This window comes from Cyprinodon tularosa, unplaced genomic scaffold (genome assembly GCF_016077235.1).
Source record: "Cyprinodon tularosa strain WSP-4 unplaced genomic scaffold, ASM1607723v1 ctg903, whole genome shotgun sequence".
NCBI lineage: Eukaryota > Metazoa > Chordata > Actinopteri > Cyprinodontiformes > Cyprinodontidae > Cyprinodon > Cyprinodon tularosa.
The window spans coordinates 249392-266271 of NW_024039678.1; the positions used below are offsets into that span (position 1 = coordinate 249392).

Here is a 16880-nt window from a genome sequence, read left to right on the forward strand (position 1 = left end):
TTCTGCAGGCTTGTTTTCTTAACCTATATGATAAAAGTTTCAGGGATCAGTTTGACCGTTTTATAAAAATAAGCTTGTTATTGGATTTCCTGAGTATTTATTTCTCCTATTTCTCTTTTTTAGTTTTATAATCTTATATTTGGTGTCCTCTTTGGAAGACTTTGCATCTTCTCTCTGTAATCTTTGCTTTTTAAACTGCATTTAACAAGCTTTTTACAAACCATACAGCTTGCCATTGTTTTTATTTATGGTATTTTCTGCTCTGATGGTCTCTCTCCCTCTCTGGCATCTGAGGAGTGGAGCGTTTGCTGAGTGGGCGGGGCCAGGCTGAGCCTGTGTCCTGACCCGGTGACGAGGAGCAGCAATGTCTCGTTATTCTTAGATTATTATTAGTTAAATAATTATATTTCTAATCTGCCTACTTATCAGGATTTTGGGCCTTTCACATCCGGTTGGCTTCTGGATCGGCTATTAAACTCCAGTTATTCCCACCAATTTAGTGATTTAGGCTAGGCTATCAGCAGAGCTGTTAATTACCAACCAAAAAAATATTTGTCTCTAATTATTCAAATGTCACCAAAAGGTGAGTGAATCTAGCCTGAGTGATAAACCAATCGATGCACAATAATCACAAACTACTGCAAGTGAAAACAACGATGTCTTTATTTTTACAATCCAGGATTATAAAGAAATCTAACAATCACTGCAAACACTACTTACTACTTAAAAGATAAAAACACAAAGTAGACTAAATGAATAATTTGAAAGAAGGGAGAAAGCGGTCTAAGACTACAATGTTAATATATCCATCAGTGTAACAATGTAACATTATTTAGCTTATAATGGTTAGTTTACAATGCATTAACAACATAGCATTGTAGCACCTCAGTGATCGATGAAGGGGGAGGGTGCTTGATGCAAAGTCAACAAGGCAGGATCAAGATGGAGGCCCCCCTACCTTGTGGTCTGGAGTGGGGAAGCAACAGGCTGGAAAACTACTATTCATGCTGATCACGTGCCTTAAGGGGAAGAGTTGGACTACAATGGGGCGTATCTTAATATATGAAGTCACAGAATGGTTGCTCCTTCCCCCATGTGATTACTCAAGGTTTTACTGGGTTTTTAATCCTCAACAAACTCATTCACAGCACGTTCATTCACACCATGATGGTGTGCCCTGGGTGGAGGGAGGAGCTGGGCTAGATGATGCTGCATCAAGTTCCTCACTTTAAAGTTTCTGAAAAATAAAAACACAACATTTCTTAATTGTGAATCTTTTTGTATGGCCGACACTTAATGCCTACCGCTCAGGAGCATATGTGCCTGATCCTGTATGGCAGGCATCAAGTGCCTGCCTGCCATTTAGGAGCATATGTGAATAAACCTATATGGCAGGCACTCGGGTAACATTATCAAGATTAACAGAGAAATTAGATGGGATTTTAAAATAACATAAGACATACCCTCTTTTTAGATTTGTGCTCCTGGTCCTCTGCTTCAGAGTCACTGGAGGACTCTGAAAGGGTCAGGAGAGGAGCTTCCTCCATGCCACTTAATAATGACTCTTGTGCTGGATTGATGGCTAACTCAAAATCCTTACGGATTTGAGCCAACTGCGAAGTCGTCAAGTGGAGCGAGTGGTATTTTTCAGCCGTGGCAGTATCACGACACATGGTTTTAGATATTTGTTGAGGGGTGTTTCGGGAGATAACATTTATAGCCTTGAAAAATAGAGAAAGTTGTTCAATATTTGGTTTTTATTTTCAATTTAGTAAATGAAAAAATGATATTACTTACATATGATGCAATAGATGTGCGGAAATCTGTAAATGTGGGGGATCCAGATAACCCCATCTCTGACCAAGCAGCTTGCATAGGGATGAGGAAATTTATTTTGGTGTTGTTTTCGGTGAAGAAAACAAGGTCTGTTGATGGCTGAAGTTTCTCTCTAATCAAGAGCCACTGTTCCAGCCAACCAAACTCTTCCACACTCAGGTACAGCTGTGCCAGCCCAAAGGCATGATTTGTTTTGTGCCCCTTGACCTGTAGTGCAAAGGAGAGGGTATGTTTCTTGCCATATGGGAAGATCTATTGGTGCTCCTATATGGTAGGCACTCGGGTAAATCCAGCAAGTGTTTTATAAATGCAATATCAGTACACTTACGTTTACCACAAAGCCCTCGTCTCCAACTCTGGCCTCCTGCTGGGCCTCGTCTACCTCTGAAATGGTCATATTTTCAAGAACACCAGTTCTGTGACCATACAGACTGGCTAGGTAGACGCTTATATAGCCAAAAAATCTCCTTCGGGACTCCGGGTTAGGGTCGTTGGCCAGTTCATCTAAAAACATGAATTCAAATAAAAGCATCTCCGAATCCTCCTGTATGGCAGCCATTGAGTGCGTGCCATTTAGGAGCAAGCACAGGAACTCAGGTAAGTCACATGAATATAGTAAAGAGTTTACATAAGTCTTACCAAGAATTTCTGGAATTCGACATCTTGCAGTCTTCTGGCAGGTGTGTAGATCCTCTTTGGGAATGACCGTGTTCACATTGTGTTCTTCTACTTTTATTTGTTCAAGAATGCTACGTCTTCCCAGTTTTGAAACTGAGGAGGACAGGGCTTCAAGGACAGCATCCAAAGCTGTTTTTGGAACGCTGGAGTATGGCGGAGGGCTGTCTCGGAAGTACGCTATGAACTCAGAGATGTTGACCAGGTAAGATTTGATGGTCCTGATGGCCTTTCCCTCCTTAACTAGATGTTGTGGCCACCTGCTCAAAAAAATTAAAAATTTTAACTTCAACAAGAACACATATATTAGCTAAAATGCATTAGAGAGACACTTACTCGTTTATTCTCTTAATATTGTGGAGAAACATCCAGTTCCAAACAACTTTCTGCCCTTCTGAGAGGAATGTGAGGAAGAGCATTATCCGCCGGACTTTTGATCTCTGGTTTTCCTCCTGTTTTTTGTTATGACATGAGCCCTTCAAGTGGACCCAATACTCTTCAATGTATTCCACTGAATAAAAAAAAAAAAAAGGTTCAAAAATAACTTGTCTGCTTATGAAAATTGAAAAATGTAGCAAACAGTAACATTACTCCAAAGGCAGTTAAAGGCACACTATGCAACATTTTTCAGTTAATTAATGTGTTCCATAACATTTTGGATGATTAAATGAGTCATTTCAGGTTGAACAAAGGTATTCTCGGCCGCCCTGGTGGTCTGTGGGGGAAATACTGCACTTGAAATTGCAGGAGCACCGACCCGCACCCACAGGCTCAGAAGTCTCGCGAGAGTCAGTCTTGCTTTACGGCGAGAACTGCTACATGCCCCCAGTTAAAAGCATTCCCGTTGCTAGCACAGTGGCAATCTTTGTGCAGTTATGCTACGTTCACGCAGCAAAAGCAGCAAAATCGCGTCTGCTGCTTCCTTTTTGCTGCTCGTACCAGTTAGTTCTGACGCGCGGCTGAAGCAGCTTTGCTGCTCTGGCTGCGCGGTGCAAAAGTGTGTCTGAGGCGCGTTGGGCGGAGCTTCACTATCCTTTCTCTGCCTTGCAGCTATATTTGCTGTGATCAGTGGGAATAAAGTAGTTTTAATATGTTTTTAAGTGAGAAAATACACCTGAAAACGTAATCAGTGCAGTCAGTTCATTCAGATTATTATCCTGCCTTCAATATTTTTTCTGTCGGAGCCGCTCAGACCCCCACATACCAGCGGGGCGCTATCAGTAGGAATCCCTTCATCAGGAGCCTCTGGCCTGGTCACCTCCTCGCGGTTCACCGCGGCAGCTGGTAGGTGTTTTTCATCTAAATAATCCAAAATGCATATTCTGCCGGCAGATTTCTGCATTTTAAGTTAATTTAGGCGTCAATAAACTGTTTAAGAGGAGAGATCATAGCCTCTGATCATCAGCGCTGTGTCTCTCTCCCTGCGTCAGATGATTAAACGCGCCTTTCAGCTGCTCAGACGCGCTGGGCCTGCTGTTCAAAACGCGCCGCGGGACCTTTTGCTGCGCCTTGACGCGCGTCAACCATTGACTTTGCATGTAAACTCGCTGCTTCTGTTGCGCCAGCTGCGGTGTGAACGCAGCATTAGTCATTCGTTGCGTTCGCCTGTCTGCTAAGCTCAAAACAACCGCGCCTGGCTTGACGGAGAAACCAGGAGAACAGCTGTGCATATTTACGACAGTACACTTTTACTTTCGCCCTCTGGGGGGAGCCTCGCTGGAAAATCAACACCGGTTGCATAGTGTACCTTTAATAATTACAACCCTTTTAAACATTTAACGCTCAATTTCCTTCATCCAAATTGCAAAGCAAGAAAACCTCTTGTTGTGAATAATGTGAATAGTCCCACACATTCTCATCTTCATACTTTGGATCTTGTGCTGACATACGGCAAAGAATGTGAAGAAATAACAGTATTTCCTCACAACCCTGTCCTCTCTGATCACTTTTTAATAACCTTCAGGATTACGTTAACAGAGTTCTCCTCCCCCAAAAGAAGGTTTCACTTCAGCAGATCATTATCAAATAGTGCAGTTATAAATTTTAAAGAATCTGCTTCACTTTCTCTCTCCTCTGTGTCGCTGAGCGGTGCTGCAGAGTGCAAAAGCTTAGTTTACTCCCTTACAGGTTGATGATGATGTTGATGGGGTTGCTAGTTCTCTGCATACTGCCTTAGACAACGCAGCTCCTTTGAAAATGAAAACTGTTAAAAATAGAAAGCTTGCTCCTTGGTTTAATGCAGAGCTGCGTACTTTGAAGCAAAATGCTAGGAAACTGGAGAGAAAATATCGCTCCACAGGGCTGCGGGAGTCCTTCCTAGTCTGGAAAAATAGTTTACTGCTGTATAAGAGGACCCTTTGTAAAGCAAGAGCAGCATACTTCTCCTCATTAATAGAGGAGAATAAGAATCATCCTAATATCTTTTTAATCCAGTTGCCAAACCCACCCGGAGCCATAGCTCTGTTGAACCGTCCATTCCTCCTGCTCTTAGCAGCAATGATTTTATGGGATTCTTTATAAATAAGATTGATCTTACTAAAAATAAGATCATTAGCACTCCTCTATCTGTGATTGGTCTGTCTCTGGAGGGTGGGGCAGCATCTGGGGTAGTCATGGAATCTGAACCGGGTTTAGACTGCTTTGATCCAGTTGAACTTTCAGAGTTAGCAAAACTATTCTCTTCATCTAAGCCTTCAACTTGTATGTTAGATCCAGTTCCAACCGGGTTATTTAAGGAGGTATTCCCTTTGATCTCCTCCTCCATTTTAGATGTGATCAGAGATGGCAAAAGTACTCACTTTCCGTACTTGAGTAAAAGTACAGATACTTGTGTTAAAAAATACTCTGGTAAAAGTGGAAGTACTGATTAAACTTCTTTACTCAAGTAAAAGTAACAAAGTACAGGCTTGTAAATTTACTTAAAGTATAAAAGTAAAAGTAGAAACCACTTTTTTCATGCCGTTGCCTACATTTTAAATGGATGTCAGCCAATAGGACTAGATCTCCGTTGTGTTCATTTTCAGTCATCTCGTCGTCCATGCTACTATGCTAACGCCACCGCCACCAAGCTGCAATGATTTGCCGTGAATGAATACCGCCGAATCTGTCGATTCATCTTGTAGTGGTGCGTCAAATGCAACGTAGATTCCCATCCAATTAGATTGAATTTGGTATTTGTGAGATAACGGCTCGCCAGCTCCCGTCTCACGTCAGAGGAGGTGTAAGCAGATGACTTGCAAAAAGGTGGTAAGAACCAGCTGACAGAACCAGCTGACAACAAAATGCGAGTTCAAAAGCGTGTAGCGGTTTATTTACTGGTGCAACGGTGAAGAGAAAACCGGCCATTGCAGGCAATACAAAACACTGACAGCCTCACAGCAAGCTGACTTTAAATATAGTCTCTCTAAGCAGACCTTCAAAAGCAGTTTCTCCAACCAGTCTCTTCAAGCAGCCCTGCTAAGCCATTGTGAGTGTGCCCCTTAAATAGACCCACCAATAATCAGCCAATTGGGACAGCCCAAATAAACAGGAAGGCAAATCTCCAATAAAGCACAGTTAACATTGTAGAAAAATAAAAACAGACAATAGCATCATTCATACAAAAACATACATATTTATGAAATAATTTAACCATACTAACATTACCATTTCACCTACTTATTACCATGCAAACAATTATTACATACATTGAAATCCCACTTAATACCCCTGCCCCCTCTTTTCCAATGCCCTGGGACAATAGATAAGAGACTGGCTCCGATGCGGTACGTGTTTCCACACGGACCAGTATGCTGACGGACTAAGGGAAGATTTGACTGGGAAGTTTTATTGCCGACTACGGAATGTATATTAAAGCTGTCGCAGTGGGTACCTTCAGAGTTTGCTACGCTGGTGAGTAAGTAAAGTGTTGAATAAAAGGTGACGTTGTAATTTCGGAACTAGTGAGAATTACCGCCATGACGGCCGGTCTGTGGTGCATTCTGGGAAATGTAGTGAAGGATGTGACGCTGTGTGTGATAGACGGCGGTTATACTTTGGGAACAGAGGGGGAAAACGGCTCCGTTTTCACAGTATTGATGACGTGAAAAATAATAACGGTAACTCCATTGAAATGATTCAAAACTAAAGTAACGAGCCAATTTTTTTAAAATGTAAGGAGTAGAAAGTACAGATATTTGTGTAAAAATGTAAGGAGTAGAAGTAAAAAGTTGCCATAAAAATAAGTAGTAAAGTAAAGTAAAAATATCAGAAAAATCTACTTGAGTACAGTAACGAAGTATTTGTACTTAGTTACTTCCCATCTCTGGATGTGATTAATCTACATTATGCCAGTTCGATCACTTACACCAAAACTAAGTTTTTGAAGAGATTCAGTCTGGCTTTAGAGCTCATCATAGCACTGAAACAGCTCTGGTGAAAGTCACTAATGATATTCTCATGGCCTCAGATAATGGACTTGTATCTGTGCTCGTCCTGTTGGATCTTAGTGCTGCATTTGATACAGTTGACCATAATATTCTTTTAGAAAGACTTGAATATTTTGTTGGAATTAAAGGAACAACACTAGACTGGTTTAAATCTTATCTATCTGATCGAATTCAGTTTGTTCATGTTAATGATAGATCTTCAACATGCTCAAAGGTTACCTGTGGAGTACCACAGGGATCAGTACTAGGACCAATTCTCTTTACTATATATATGCTCCCAATCGGTAGAATTATTAGACGGCATGGGATTAATTTTCACTGTTAAATTAATGATACTCAGCTATATCTGTCTATAATCCAGATGAAGCTAACCCATTACATAGATTACAGGCATGTCTGAAGACATAAAAACCTGGATGACTTAACTTTCTCCTTCTGAATGCAGAAAAAACTGAAGTTTGGACCAGAGTCTTTGAAAAAGAAGCTAAATAGTCAGTCACTTCATTTGGATGGGATTAAACTGATTTCAGATAAAGTGACTAACTGGATGTGCTCTCTTCATCCTCTGACATGGGAGCTGGCTCGGAGCTCGTCTGCCTGGCTGTGTGTTTTCTGGACGGGGCCGCCTGTGGAGCTGGTTGACAGTTGCCTTTTGTATCTATGCTTCTTTTCCTATGTCTGCTTCTGTCTCCTTGAACCCCAGTCAGTCTCAGCAGATGGCTGCTGGCACTCAGCCTGGTTCTGCTGGAGTTCTTCCTCTCCACTGTCGCTACAAGCATGCTTAGTGTGAGGGATTGCTGAAGAGTTAATGAATCAATGCAATCAACTGGTTTTCCTTAGATAGAAAACTGAATCAATCTGACTAGATGATCTGGTGAACTGGAAAGAGCCTTGAGAAGACATGATGTGAATTTGTGTTATAGAAATAAACTTTAATTGAATTTAATTACTTACAGATGGATTTTGGAAATTTGGGGAAGTCCTTGAAAACAGAAAGCTTTAAAGGCAGTTCTGTTTCTTTCTCCGAAGAAGTCTTATCTTGCCCCTCATGTACTGCAGGCTCCAGAACTTCTGACTCAGAGGGCCCTGAGGACGCCTTTTGGAGGGCCTGTTAAAAGTTTATGGTTAATGTTTAGCCTTCTAAAAGGCCTCTGGAGGTTCCTCTAGACCAGGCATCCCTAACCCCGGTCCTTGAGGCCCGCTGTCCTGCAGGTTTTAGAGGTTTCCTTGCTCCAGCACAGCTGATTTTAATTTAAAGCTGATTAACAGGCTTTTGGTCTACTGCAATCATTATAATGAGCTGTGCTAAAGCAGGGAAACCTCTAAAACCTCCAGGACAGCGGGCCTTGAGGACCGAGGTAGGGGTACATCAGTGAATCTTTCTAAATGGCAGGCATTAAGTTCCTGCCATTTAGCTTACTCAGGTAAATCATTGAACATTATAAAAAAAATTAAATACCTCCTCCAATTTCTTTATAGTCATCTTTGCCTGTTTGGACCATCTGATTTTATCACGTAATTTCTTACGCAGGACAGAACAGTGCTTTTTCAGCTGCTGGTGTTTTAACAGAAGATCCTTGCAGGAGGTGCAGCAGGATAGATCCTCAGGTCCAAACTTTGATGTCGCCACATCAAGCTTTCCTTTCTTGCTATCCTTGGTCTCAATGTCAAGGCGTGACATCATCGGGGGGCTGGGTGTCCTCGCCCTCAGAGCTTTAAGACTCTTTATGGTGACGCGCCACTTCAAATCTTTGATGAGCCGATTGATCTTTTCCTGCCCCATCTCACGGTGGGCTGTTTCCACATGTTTATCCAGCCTCGACTGTGAATAATTGCAGCTCTTGACAGGGCAGGGCACGCATCTTATGTTTATCCTCCCACGAGCATACTGTAGCAATATCTGACGCTCCTCAAGATTTTTTATGCCATGCATTTTTAGCAAGTGTTTGCCCAGATAGACGTAAACACAGTCACATAATGGGCAGTGCACTACTGATGAAGATACCATCTTGCAAGATGAATCTGAAAGATAAGATAAGCTTTATTAATCTCACAGTGGAGGAAGTCAGTGGTCACACATCGGCTTAATGATTAAAAGGGGCCCAAAAATGAGGAAACGGTGTGTCCACATACATACAGGGTATCAAAATAAGGCATAAAAGTACAAAGTGTATCAAAAAATAAAAAATACAAAGGAAGGTTTAAGGTGACATATGTACATTCAGGGTGGCTCAGCATGTGCAGGAAAGCAGCCTGTAGCATTCCCCTGCAGAAGAAGAAGTTGTCACCACTAGCTGTGGCTGAACAGAGGCCGTTTTTCAATCAGTGTACTTGTGCGTTCTTGTGTCCTCGTGAAACGTCACCAGCCTCAGAATTAGTACTGTTCCAATTCCAAAGGACAGCAGACCGAGAACGGACAAAGTCCCCTGATGTTGTTTTGGCCCCGCCCTCTTTACCTAGCAAGCATCAGAGAAGACTTGTCCGTTCTCCGATTGACAGCTGTCCCAGCATGCACTGCGGCAGCAGCAGCTTTCAATGGAGCGCTCCATTGAAAGTCAAAAGTTCTCTTTTTTTTAGCTGTTCAATAAAAGTATGTTTTAAGATCATTTGAAGCGAGAACATTAGACTTCAAGCTGCACTATATGGAACATTTACCGATTTAATGCGTCATTAAAAAAAAAAATTTCCATAGTTGAGAGCAGCCAGGGCTAACGTTAGCCCGTCCGCAGCAGCCAGGGCTAACGTTAGCCCGTCCGCATTACCCAGGGCTAGCATTGGCCTGACCGCATTAGCCAGGGCTAGCGTTAGCCCGACCGCATTAGCCAGGGCTAGCGTTAGCCCGTCCGCAGCAGCCAGGGCTAGCGTTAGCCCGTCCGCAGCAGCCAGGGCTAGCGTTAGCCCGTCCGCAGCAGCCAGGGCTAGCGTTAGCCCGTCCGCAGCAGCCAGGGCTAGCGTTAGCCCGTCCGCAGCAGCCAGGGCTAACCGCAGCCCGTCTGCATTAGCCAGGGCTAGCGTTAGCCCGACCGCATTAGCCAGGGCTAACGTTAGCCCGACCGCATTAGCCAGGGCTAGCGTTAGCCCGTCCGCAGCAGCCAGGGCTAACCGCAGCCCGTCCACATTAGCCAGGGCTAGCGTTAGCCCGTCCGCAGCAGCCAGGGCTAACCGCAGCCCGTCCACATTAGCCAGGGCTAGCGTTAGCCCGTCCGCAGCAGCCAGGGCTAACCGCAGCCCGTCTGCATTAGCCCGACCGCATTAGCCAGGGCTAGCGTTAGCCCGTCCGCAGCAGCCAGGGCTAACCGCAGCCCGTCTGCATTACCCAGGGCTAACGTTAGCCCGACCTCATTAGCCAGGGCTAGCGTTAGCCCGTCCGCATTAGCCAGGGCTAACCGCAGCCCTTCTGCATTAGCCAGGGCTAACCGCAGCCCGTCTGCATTAGCCAGGGCTAGCGTTAGCCCGACCGCATTAGCCAGGGCTAACGTTAGCCCGACCGCATTAGCCAGGGCTAGCGTTAGCCCGTCCGCAGCAGCCAGGGCTAACCGCAGCCCGTCCACATTAGCCAGGGCTAGCGTTAGCCCGTCCGCAGCAGCCAGGGCTAACCGCAGCCCGTCCACATTAGCCAGGGCTAGCGTTAGCCCGTCCGCAGCAGCCAGGGCTAACCGCAGCCCGTCTGCATTAGCCCGACCGCATTAGCCAGGGCTAGCGTTAGCCCGTCCGCAGCAGCCAGGGCTAACCGCAGCCCGTCTGCATTACCCAGGGCTAACGTTAGCCCGACCTCATTAGCCAGGGCTAGCGTTAGCCCGTCCGCATTAGCCAGGGCTAACCGCAGCCCTTCTGCATTAGCCAGGGCTAACGTTAGCCCGACCGCATTAGCCAGGGCTAACGTTAGCCCGACTGCATTAGCCAGGGCTAGCGTTAGCCCGTCCGCAGCAGCCAGGGCTAACCGCAGCCCGTCCACATTAGCCAGGGCTAACCTTAGCCTGTCTGCAGCAGCCAGGGCTAACCGCAGCCCGTCCGCATTAGCCAGGGCTAGCGTTAGCCCGTCCGCAGCAGCCAGGGCTAACTGCAGCCCGTCCGCAGCAGCCAGGGCTAACGTTAGCCCGACCGCATTAGCCAGGGCTAGCGTTAGCCCGTCCGCAGCAGCCAGGGCTAACCGCAGCCCGTCCACATTAGCCAGGGCTAGCGTTAGCCCGTCCGCAGCAGCCAGGGCTAACCGCAGCCCGTCCACATTAGCCAGGGCTAGCGTTAGCCCGTCCGCAGCAGCCAGGGCTAACCACAGCCCGTCTGCATTAGCCCGACCGCATTAGCCAGGGCTAGCGTTAGCCCGTCCGCAGCAGCCAGGGCTAACCGCAGCCCGTCTGCATTACCCAGGGCTAACGTTAGCCCGACCTCATTAGCCAGGGCTAGCGTTAGCCCGTCCGCATTAGCCAGGGCTAACCGCAGCCCTTCTGCATTAGCCAGGGCTAACGTTAGCCCGAACTGGCAAACATCTTTTATGATGACAACTAACTCCTGAAACTTTGGATGTGATTGACCTTTCTTTCTTAAAGTTATAAGGGGGGAACAAATTATAGCAGGCCACCTGCTATAATCTGTTCCCCCCTGTCTAAATCAGGCAAAAAAGGCCCCAGCTTTTTCATTTTTGGCTTATAAGCATCTTTTATGATGCCAAAATTGAAAAAGCTGGGACCTTTTTTGCCTGATTTAGACAGGGGGAACAGATTACAGCAGGTTTTATTTAATCCCATATTGCCAGTTCTGGCAGTAGGGTGGCCAGATGTCCGGCTTTAGGGCGGACAGTCCGGATTTTCATTGCACTGTCCGGCGTCCGGCGCTGCATCCAGCCGGACGTGTATTTGTCCTCCTTTACCCCACATACTCCGTCAGCGCTCCGCCCCGCTCACGTACGGAGTACTTGTCTGTCATGTAAATCAATGAGAACTGTTCCACATCCTCCGCTCGTCACCGCCCACGTACGTCTTCTCCGTCCTTCACCGTCAAAATACGGAGCTGAGCTATTTTTTGCTCCCCTCCGGTCCGTCCAGATCAAGACTGGCTATTGCAATCGCACCAAACAGAAAAAAGAATGTAGAGAAGACCCGGTTTGTCAAATTAAATTATAGTAAAAACAGATCGGTATCTAGAAATTAGAGCATAGTTTGAATATATTCCCAAAAACTAAGAGCAATTAATTAAATAATTGGATGCAGACTATTGGTGCTTCAACAGACCAGGAAGAAGTTGTGAGATTCTAGAGTGAATCTCACAACTTTAAAAGAAAATTCTTATTGCAGGAATGGATGAAGAGATGATGAGTTTGGAAGCAGAGAATAAACAGAGTTCATACAAACTATGTATGATCCTAGTTATCCCTGTTACAAAAATCCACAACAGAAAGAAAATATTTGGGCAGAAACTGAACATCTGCTGGATGATGATGGGGATTTTTTTAATATGTCAGATTAAATTAAGAGTTCACAGGTTTTATACAGGAATGAGGAACTCTAATTTAATGCTCTTTTAATGCTATTAGAAATAATTTTAATGCCATCAACAAGTATCATGTACACAAGTTATTAGTTTACATGAAATAAGGAGCTGTAAGCACAGTTCCATGACTCAAGTTTATATATATATATATAGATATAGATATGGATAGATAGAGAACATGGTGAAATCATCTTTACTCTCGACAGGCTGCAGCCATGTCATGAATTCCTCTTTTCCAGCCACTTTTTGCAGTTTGCATCGTCCTATTCTCTAGCTCTTTCTCGAGCTTCTTTTCCAAACAACTGATTTATGATCAATTGCAGCAGTTCTGCGCAAATTAATCGTGTTAAAAAATGGTCACTTTTTAAACACCACAATGTATTAAATAAATACAAATGCTGGGAACCAATTCTTTTTTACATTTCTTTAATATTTTGTTCTATTCAGCTACTCAAGCATCCTCTTTAAACTACTAAGAATTGTGCTATAAATGTGACTTTACCCGATTCTTATGTACACCTTAGTAATTTATTGATATGCCGCACAATGTCCTCCTTTTTGGTGCTATAGAAATGGCCACCCTATCTGGCAGTATGGGATGAAATAAAATGGCTGATGTTAGAAGACAAACTGTTTATTAAGGATAGTACAATATAGATAAATTGTACGTTACTATAAACACAAATATAGATTTAAGTACTAAATTTCAACCAGGAAAAAATTATTTTCCTTCTGCATATAGTCTTTAATGATTACACGCGCACTCCATTTTCTATTTCATTTTTATTACAAGTATACGGTTTACAACAGTTTTCAATGGGATGAGAACATTTGGACACTGTGAAACAATGAGAGATTTTTTTTAATGAACGTGTGGAAAAGAACAAGGATCAGTTTGCTTTCAGAGGGAGGAGTAGACACTGCTGTCAGCGACCAGCTTTCAAGCAAACGTTTGTGTTTTATTAATAGTTTTAAATCAATATCACTGGCGATATTCTGCTGTAACATGTGAAGTAAAGAATAAAACAGTAAAGCTCAACTTTCATACACGTAAAACCTTTCAAATTTCAAGTGCTGCACGTTGGAATTGAGGCGGAGTTAAGTCGGGTTGTTCTTCCTACTCCGTGCGCGCTCCCGACGAGGGGATACAAATTTTCGCAGGGATAACTACCTTGGCACGACACCGGTACGGTAATTTCACATTCTGCTTACTTTTTTCCAGATAGTCAGAGAAACAAACTCAATCCTTTAGTCCTTCGTTTAGCTATGCTGCGGTTGTTTACACTACGCCTTTTCCACCAAACAGGGCGTCTTAGCAACAAATGTCACGTGACTGGCGGAGACCGATAATCATGTCACTGTTTAACATCCAGTTTAATCAGCAGCTGTTTGTTTTTTGTTTTGTTTTTATAAAATAAATAAATGACGTCCTTCTTAAACTGCTTTGGGTTGTTTTTTTTTTTTATGCCAAGAGAAAAACATTTCTAGTATACTACATGCTATCACACAAACAATTTAGAGAATTTGGAAAACATTTCCCAAAGATATGGAATTGTTTTGTGTGATAGCATGTAGTAAACTAGAAATGTCTTTAATCCAGTAATCTGTGATATTTTACATTTGAACGGGATTAACCAGAAAGTCTACATTCTCATCTTCACCCTCAGGGCCCCTGATCTCCTAGAATCCTAGATCCGCCCCTGGTACCAGGTGAGGAACAATAGTGAGGGAGGACTCCATGCTGAACTCACTTTTTGCACACTAGTGATTGCACAGGTTAATAGAGTTATAGTGCAGCATTGTATAGTCTAATAGCAGCAGGTAAAAAGAGTTTAACGCTCAGGTTAAAGTTAAATCAGATTCATCCAATTTACCGTTCACTCGGTCCAAAACACGCTAGCTCCGCTCCACGTGCGTCTCACTAAACAGGAAGTGAAGAACTTACCGGAAGTGACGCCAGAGGGACAAAGGGAGAGAAAGAGAGTCCAGAGTCGCGGGTTCAAACCCAGCAGAGACCAAGTTATGTTTGAGTGAAAAATGTTCCCAAAATAAAAGAAATTTCAAGAAAGTAACTTGCGCTATCTTAATGAAACAATTGTAAAAGTTATTTTGTGGAAACGGCCTCGTATTTTTTTATTACAACACAGCACATTTTATTTGCTAAAACAAAACTATCCCATTAAAGTTTTATTGATTCAAATATTTTTTAAATTTTCTGTTTCAGTGATATAGCAAAATGTATTTTTCCAATCGTAATGTACAGTAACTAGATACAGTACACTTTAATATTGTAAAGATTCTGTGTTTGTTTCTATTGGGGTCCATATAGTCATTTGTTCCTTTAATGCGTTTCCTTTGCCTGACTCTGCTAACTCCTGCTCTCTTGTGATAGGCCTGTTATATCACCTGGGGGGGGCTTCCGCTGGGATGGCGGACTCTAATGCTAGATGACTTCGTTTCGAGTAAATTCTGGATGCTACCCATTCAGGACACTTTGGACTACATTGGACGAGCAGTATGGAGGAATATTGACACGTTTTTTGTGGACTTTTATGGACCTTTCTGCCTCGGGCGCCATAGACCTCCATTATTTGAATGTCAGCAGACAGCAAGAAGCCTCCCAGATCTCCAGATGCATTTGAGATATCAAAAAAGTACTCCAGAGTGTTGTTCAGCATGGGGGTGAGTAGAAAATGAAGGCTAATCATGTTTTGGGTGTACTATTCCTTTAAGTAGCATGAAACAGCCCCACTATACATATGTGAAAAAACTTGCAATGCAGTAGATTCAAAGTATTGACAATTGAAGTAAAATTATTTTTTAATTTTGTAGAAATGGAAGAAAATGAGGAGCTTGAGAGGGCAATGTGCAGCATCTCTTCAGCCGGATACGGATATGCGTGAGTACTATACATGAGGCCTTAGAGGAGACTTTGGTGTCTTATGTCATCAACATAGTTTGGATTTGTTTTTCAGCTTTGTCTACACCAGGGGTCTGCAACCTGCGGCTCCGGAGCCACATATGGCTCTTTGGACCCTCTCCAGCGGCTCTTAATAGTGGCTAAAATGTATATAAAGAGCTAAATAATTTACTATAATATATACCGGTATCAATAGCTTTAGCGTTTTTTATAAGATGGAAAAGAATGAGATTAAAAGAACCAGAAATATGTTTTAAGAGACATTTTTCTATGAATTAGCTTGGAAATTATATGTTTTACCATTAAGAATATATGAATTGATTGTTTGAGATGGCAACAACTAATTTCCTATAACACATAAAAAAAAAAAGGTTTTCTAGAAAAGTTTTGCGGCTCTAAACAACTTTTATTTGGTCGTACTCTGGGCAAAATGGCTCTTTTGATATGAAAGGTTGCAGACCCCTGGTCTACACCAACACCAGTTCCAGAGTTGCCGCAGTCCTCAGGTACAGAGAGATGTTCACTGGCGTCATGCCCTAGGGGACTGTTTTTGGACATGTTCTTGTCCTTTGCATGAGTTCAGTTGTTCCTGACCACGTTCCGGTCACCTTTTGTTTTTTTTCCTTTCATGTATGTTCTGTCTAAAGTCCAAGTAACTTTATTTGATATCATGAGGGTAAGTGACATTCTTATTATGTATTGTTGTGAATATGAGTGAAGTGTTGAGTGTGTTTGTATTTTAACATTTGATATTAACGCTTCCCCTGCTCAACTGATTATTATTCTGCATGTGTACTAAAGTTCGAGATGTTAAATGATCTCAAAATACAACATAACAACTCAGCAAAAGTTACAGAAAGAAAAGTTACAGACAAGTGCTGTTTGTGCATTTTACCAACATATGTTTAAACTGTAAATTATTCAACTAATTTAATTGAATTGGAGTTTCTTCTGTACAGCTGCTCAGTTCTTGTCCACTGTCCTGGGGGCATCAGGAGATGGTACACCCAAAAACAGTTTACAATAACTCAGAGTCCATTATATAACTATAACTCACCCTTTTAATTGAAATATTCTACACCTCTCTAAAGCTGTTCCCACTGCAGTGCCTCAGAAGTCCCCTGTGCCTCTTCCACAAGAGCTCAACATTCTGCTTCCTGAGGCCAGAGACACTTTATCTCCAGGTCTGCACTGATTAATCCAGGTGTGTATGACCTAAGTAACTGGCCAGACAGACCTGGATTAATCAGTTCGTCCAGTAATGAAAGACAGGAAACAAAGGAGCTGCCTTAAATTCAGGAAGTAGTGGAGCTGTGCATAGAGCCCATTGGTGTCTGGACCTCCGGAGAAGCATTTGTCCAAAGACCCTGGAGAGGACACAGAAAAGACAGTTAAGTCACTTTCTCAGCACCACAACACTTCTTTTGCACTCACTTCTAACAAACTTTACACTAACATTTGTTGAAGTTTCTAAACAGTAACCCTTGCTTGCTCTAAACATCAATTCTCTTTTCCACAGACAACCACCCCAATTG

General features: G+C 43.2%; 1 protein-coding gene and 1 long non-coding RNA gene across 2 annotated transcripts; one reads left to right on the forward strand and one right to left on the reverse strand.

Annotated features, from left to right (window-relative positions):
* Positions 1–645: 645 nt before the first annotated feature.
* On the reverse strand, positions 646–14368 carry LOC119776066. Its single transcript, XM_038274283.1, has 9 exons — positions 14300–14368; positions 8398–8960; positions 7893–8046; positions 2848–3022; positions 2476–2771; positions 2165–2340; positions 1798–2043; positions 1464–1721; positions 646–1237 (listed from the first exon to the last, which is right to left on the reverse strand). The coding sequence occupies exons 2-9, from the start codon at positions 8944–8946 to the stop codon at positions 1229–1231; spliced, it is 1863 nt and encodes a 620-aa protein (XP_038130211.1). The 5' UTR covers positions 8947–8960; positions 14300–14368; the 3' UTR covers positions 646–1228.
* Positions 14369–15811: 1443 nt separating this feature from the next.
* Positions 15812–16517, forward strand: LOC119776068. Its single transcript, XR_005279729.1, has 3 exons — positions 15812–16021; positions 16305–16346; positions 16437–16517. It is a non-coding gene; the product is annotated as an uncharacterized LOC119776068 (long non-coding RNA).
* Positions 16518–16880: the final 363 nt, after the last annotated feature.

Bases quoted from the DNA above. Each gene is read 5' to 3' on its own strand.
- LOC119776066 (XM_038274283.1), bottom strand. From the start codon at position 8,946: ATGGTATCTTCATCAGTAGTGCACTGCCCATTATGTGACTGTGTTTAC. The intron at 3,023-7,892 runs GTAAGTAATTAA...TTTTTTATTCAG, and splicing joins CAAATTTCCAAAATCCATCT to TGGAATACATTGAAGAGTAT. The intron at 2,772-2,847 runs GTAAGTGTCTCT...TTTTTTGAGCAG, and splicing joins AATATTAAGAGAATAAACGA to GTGGCCACAACATCTAGTTA.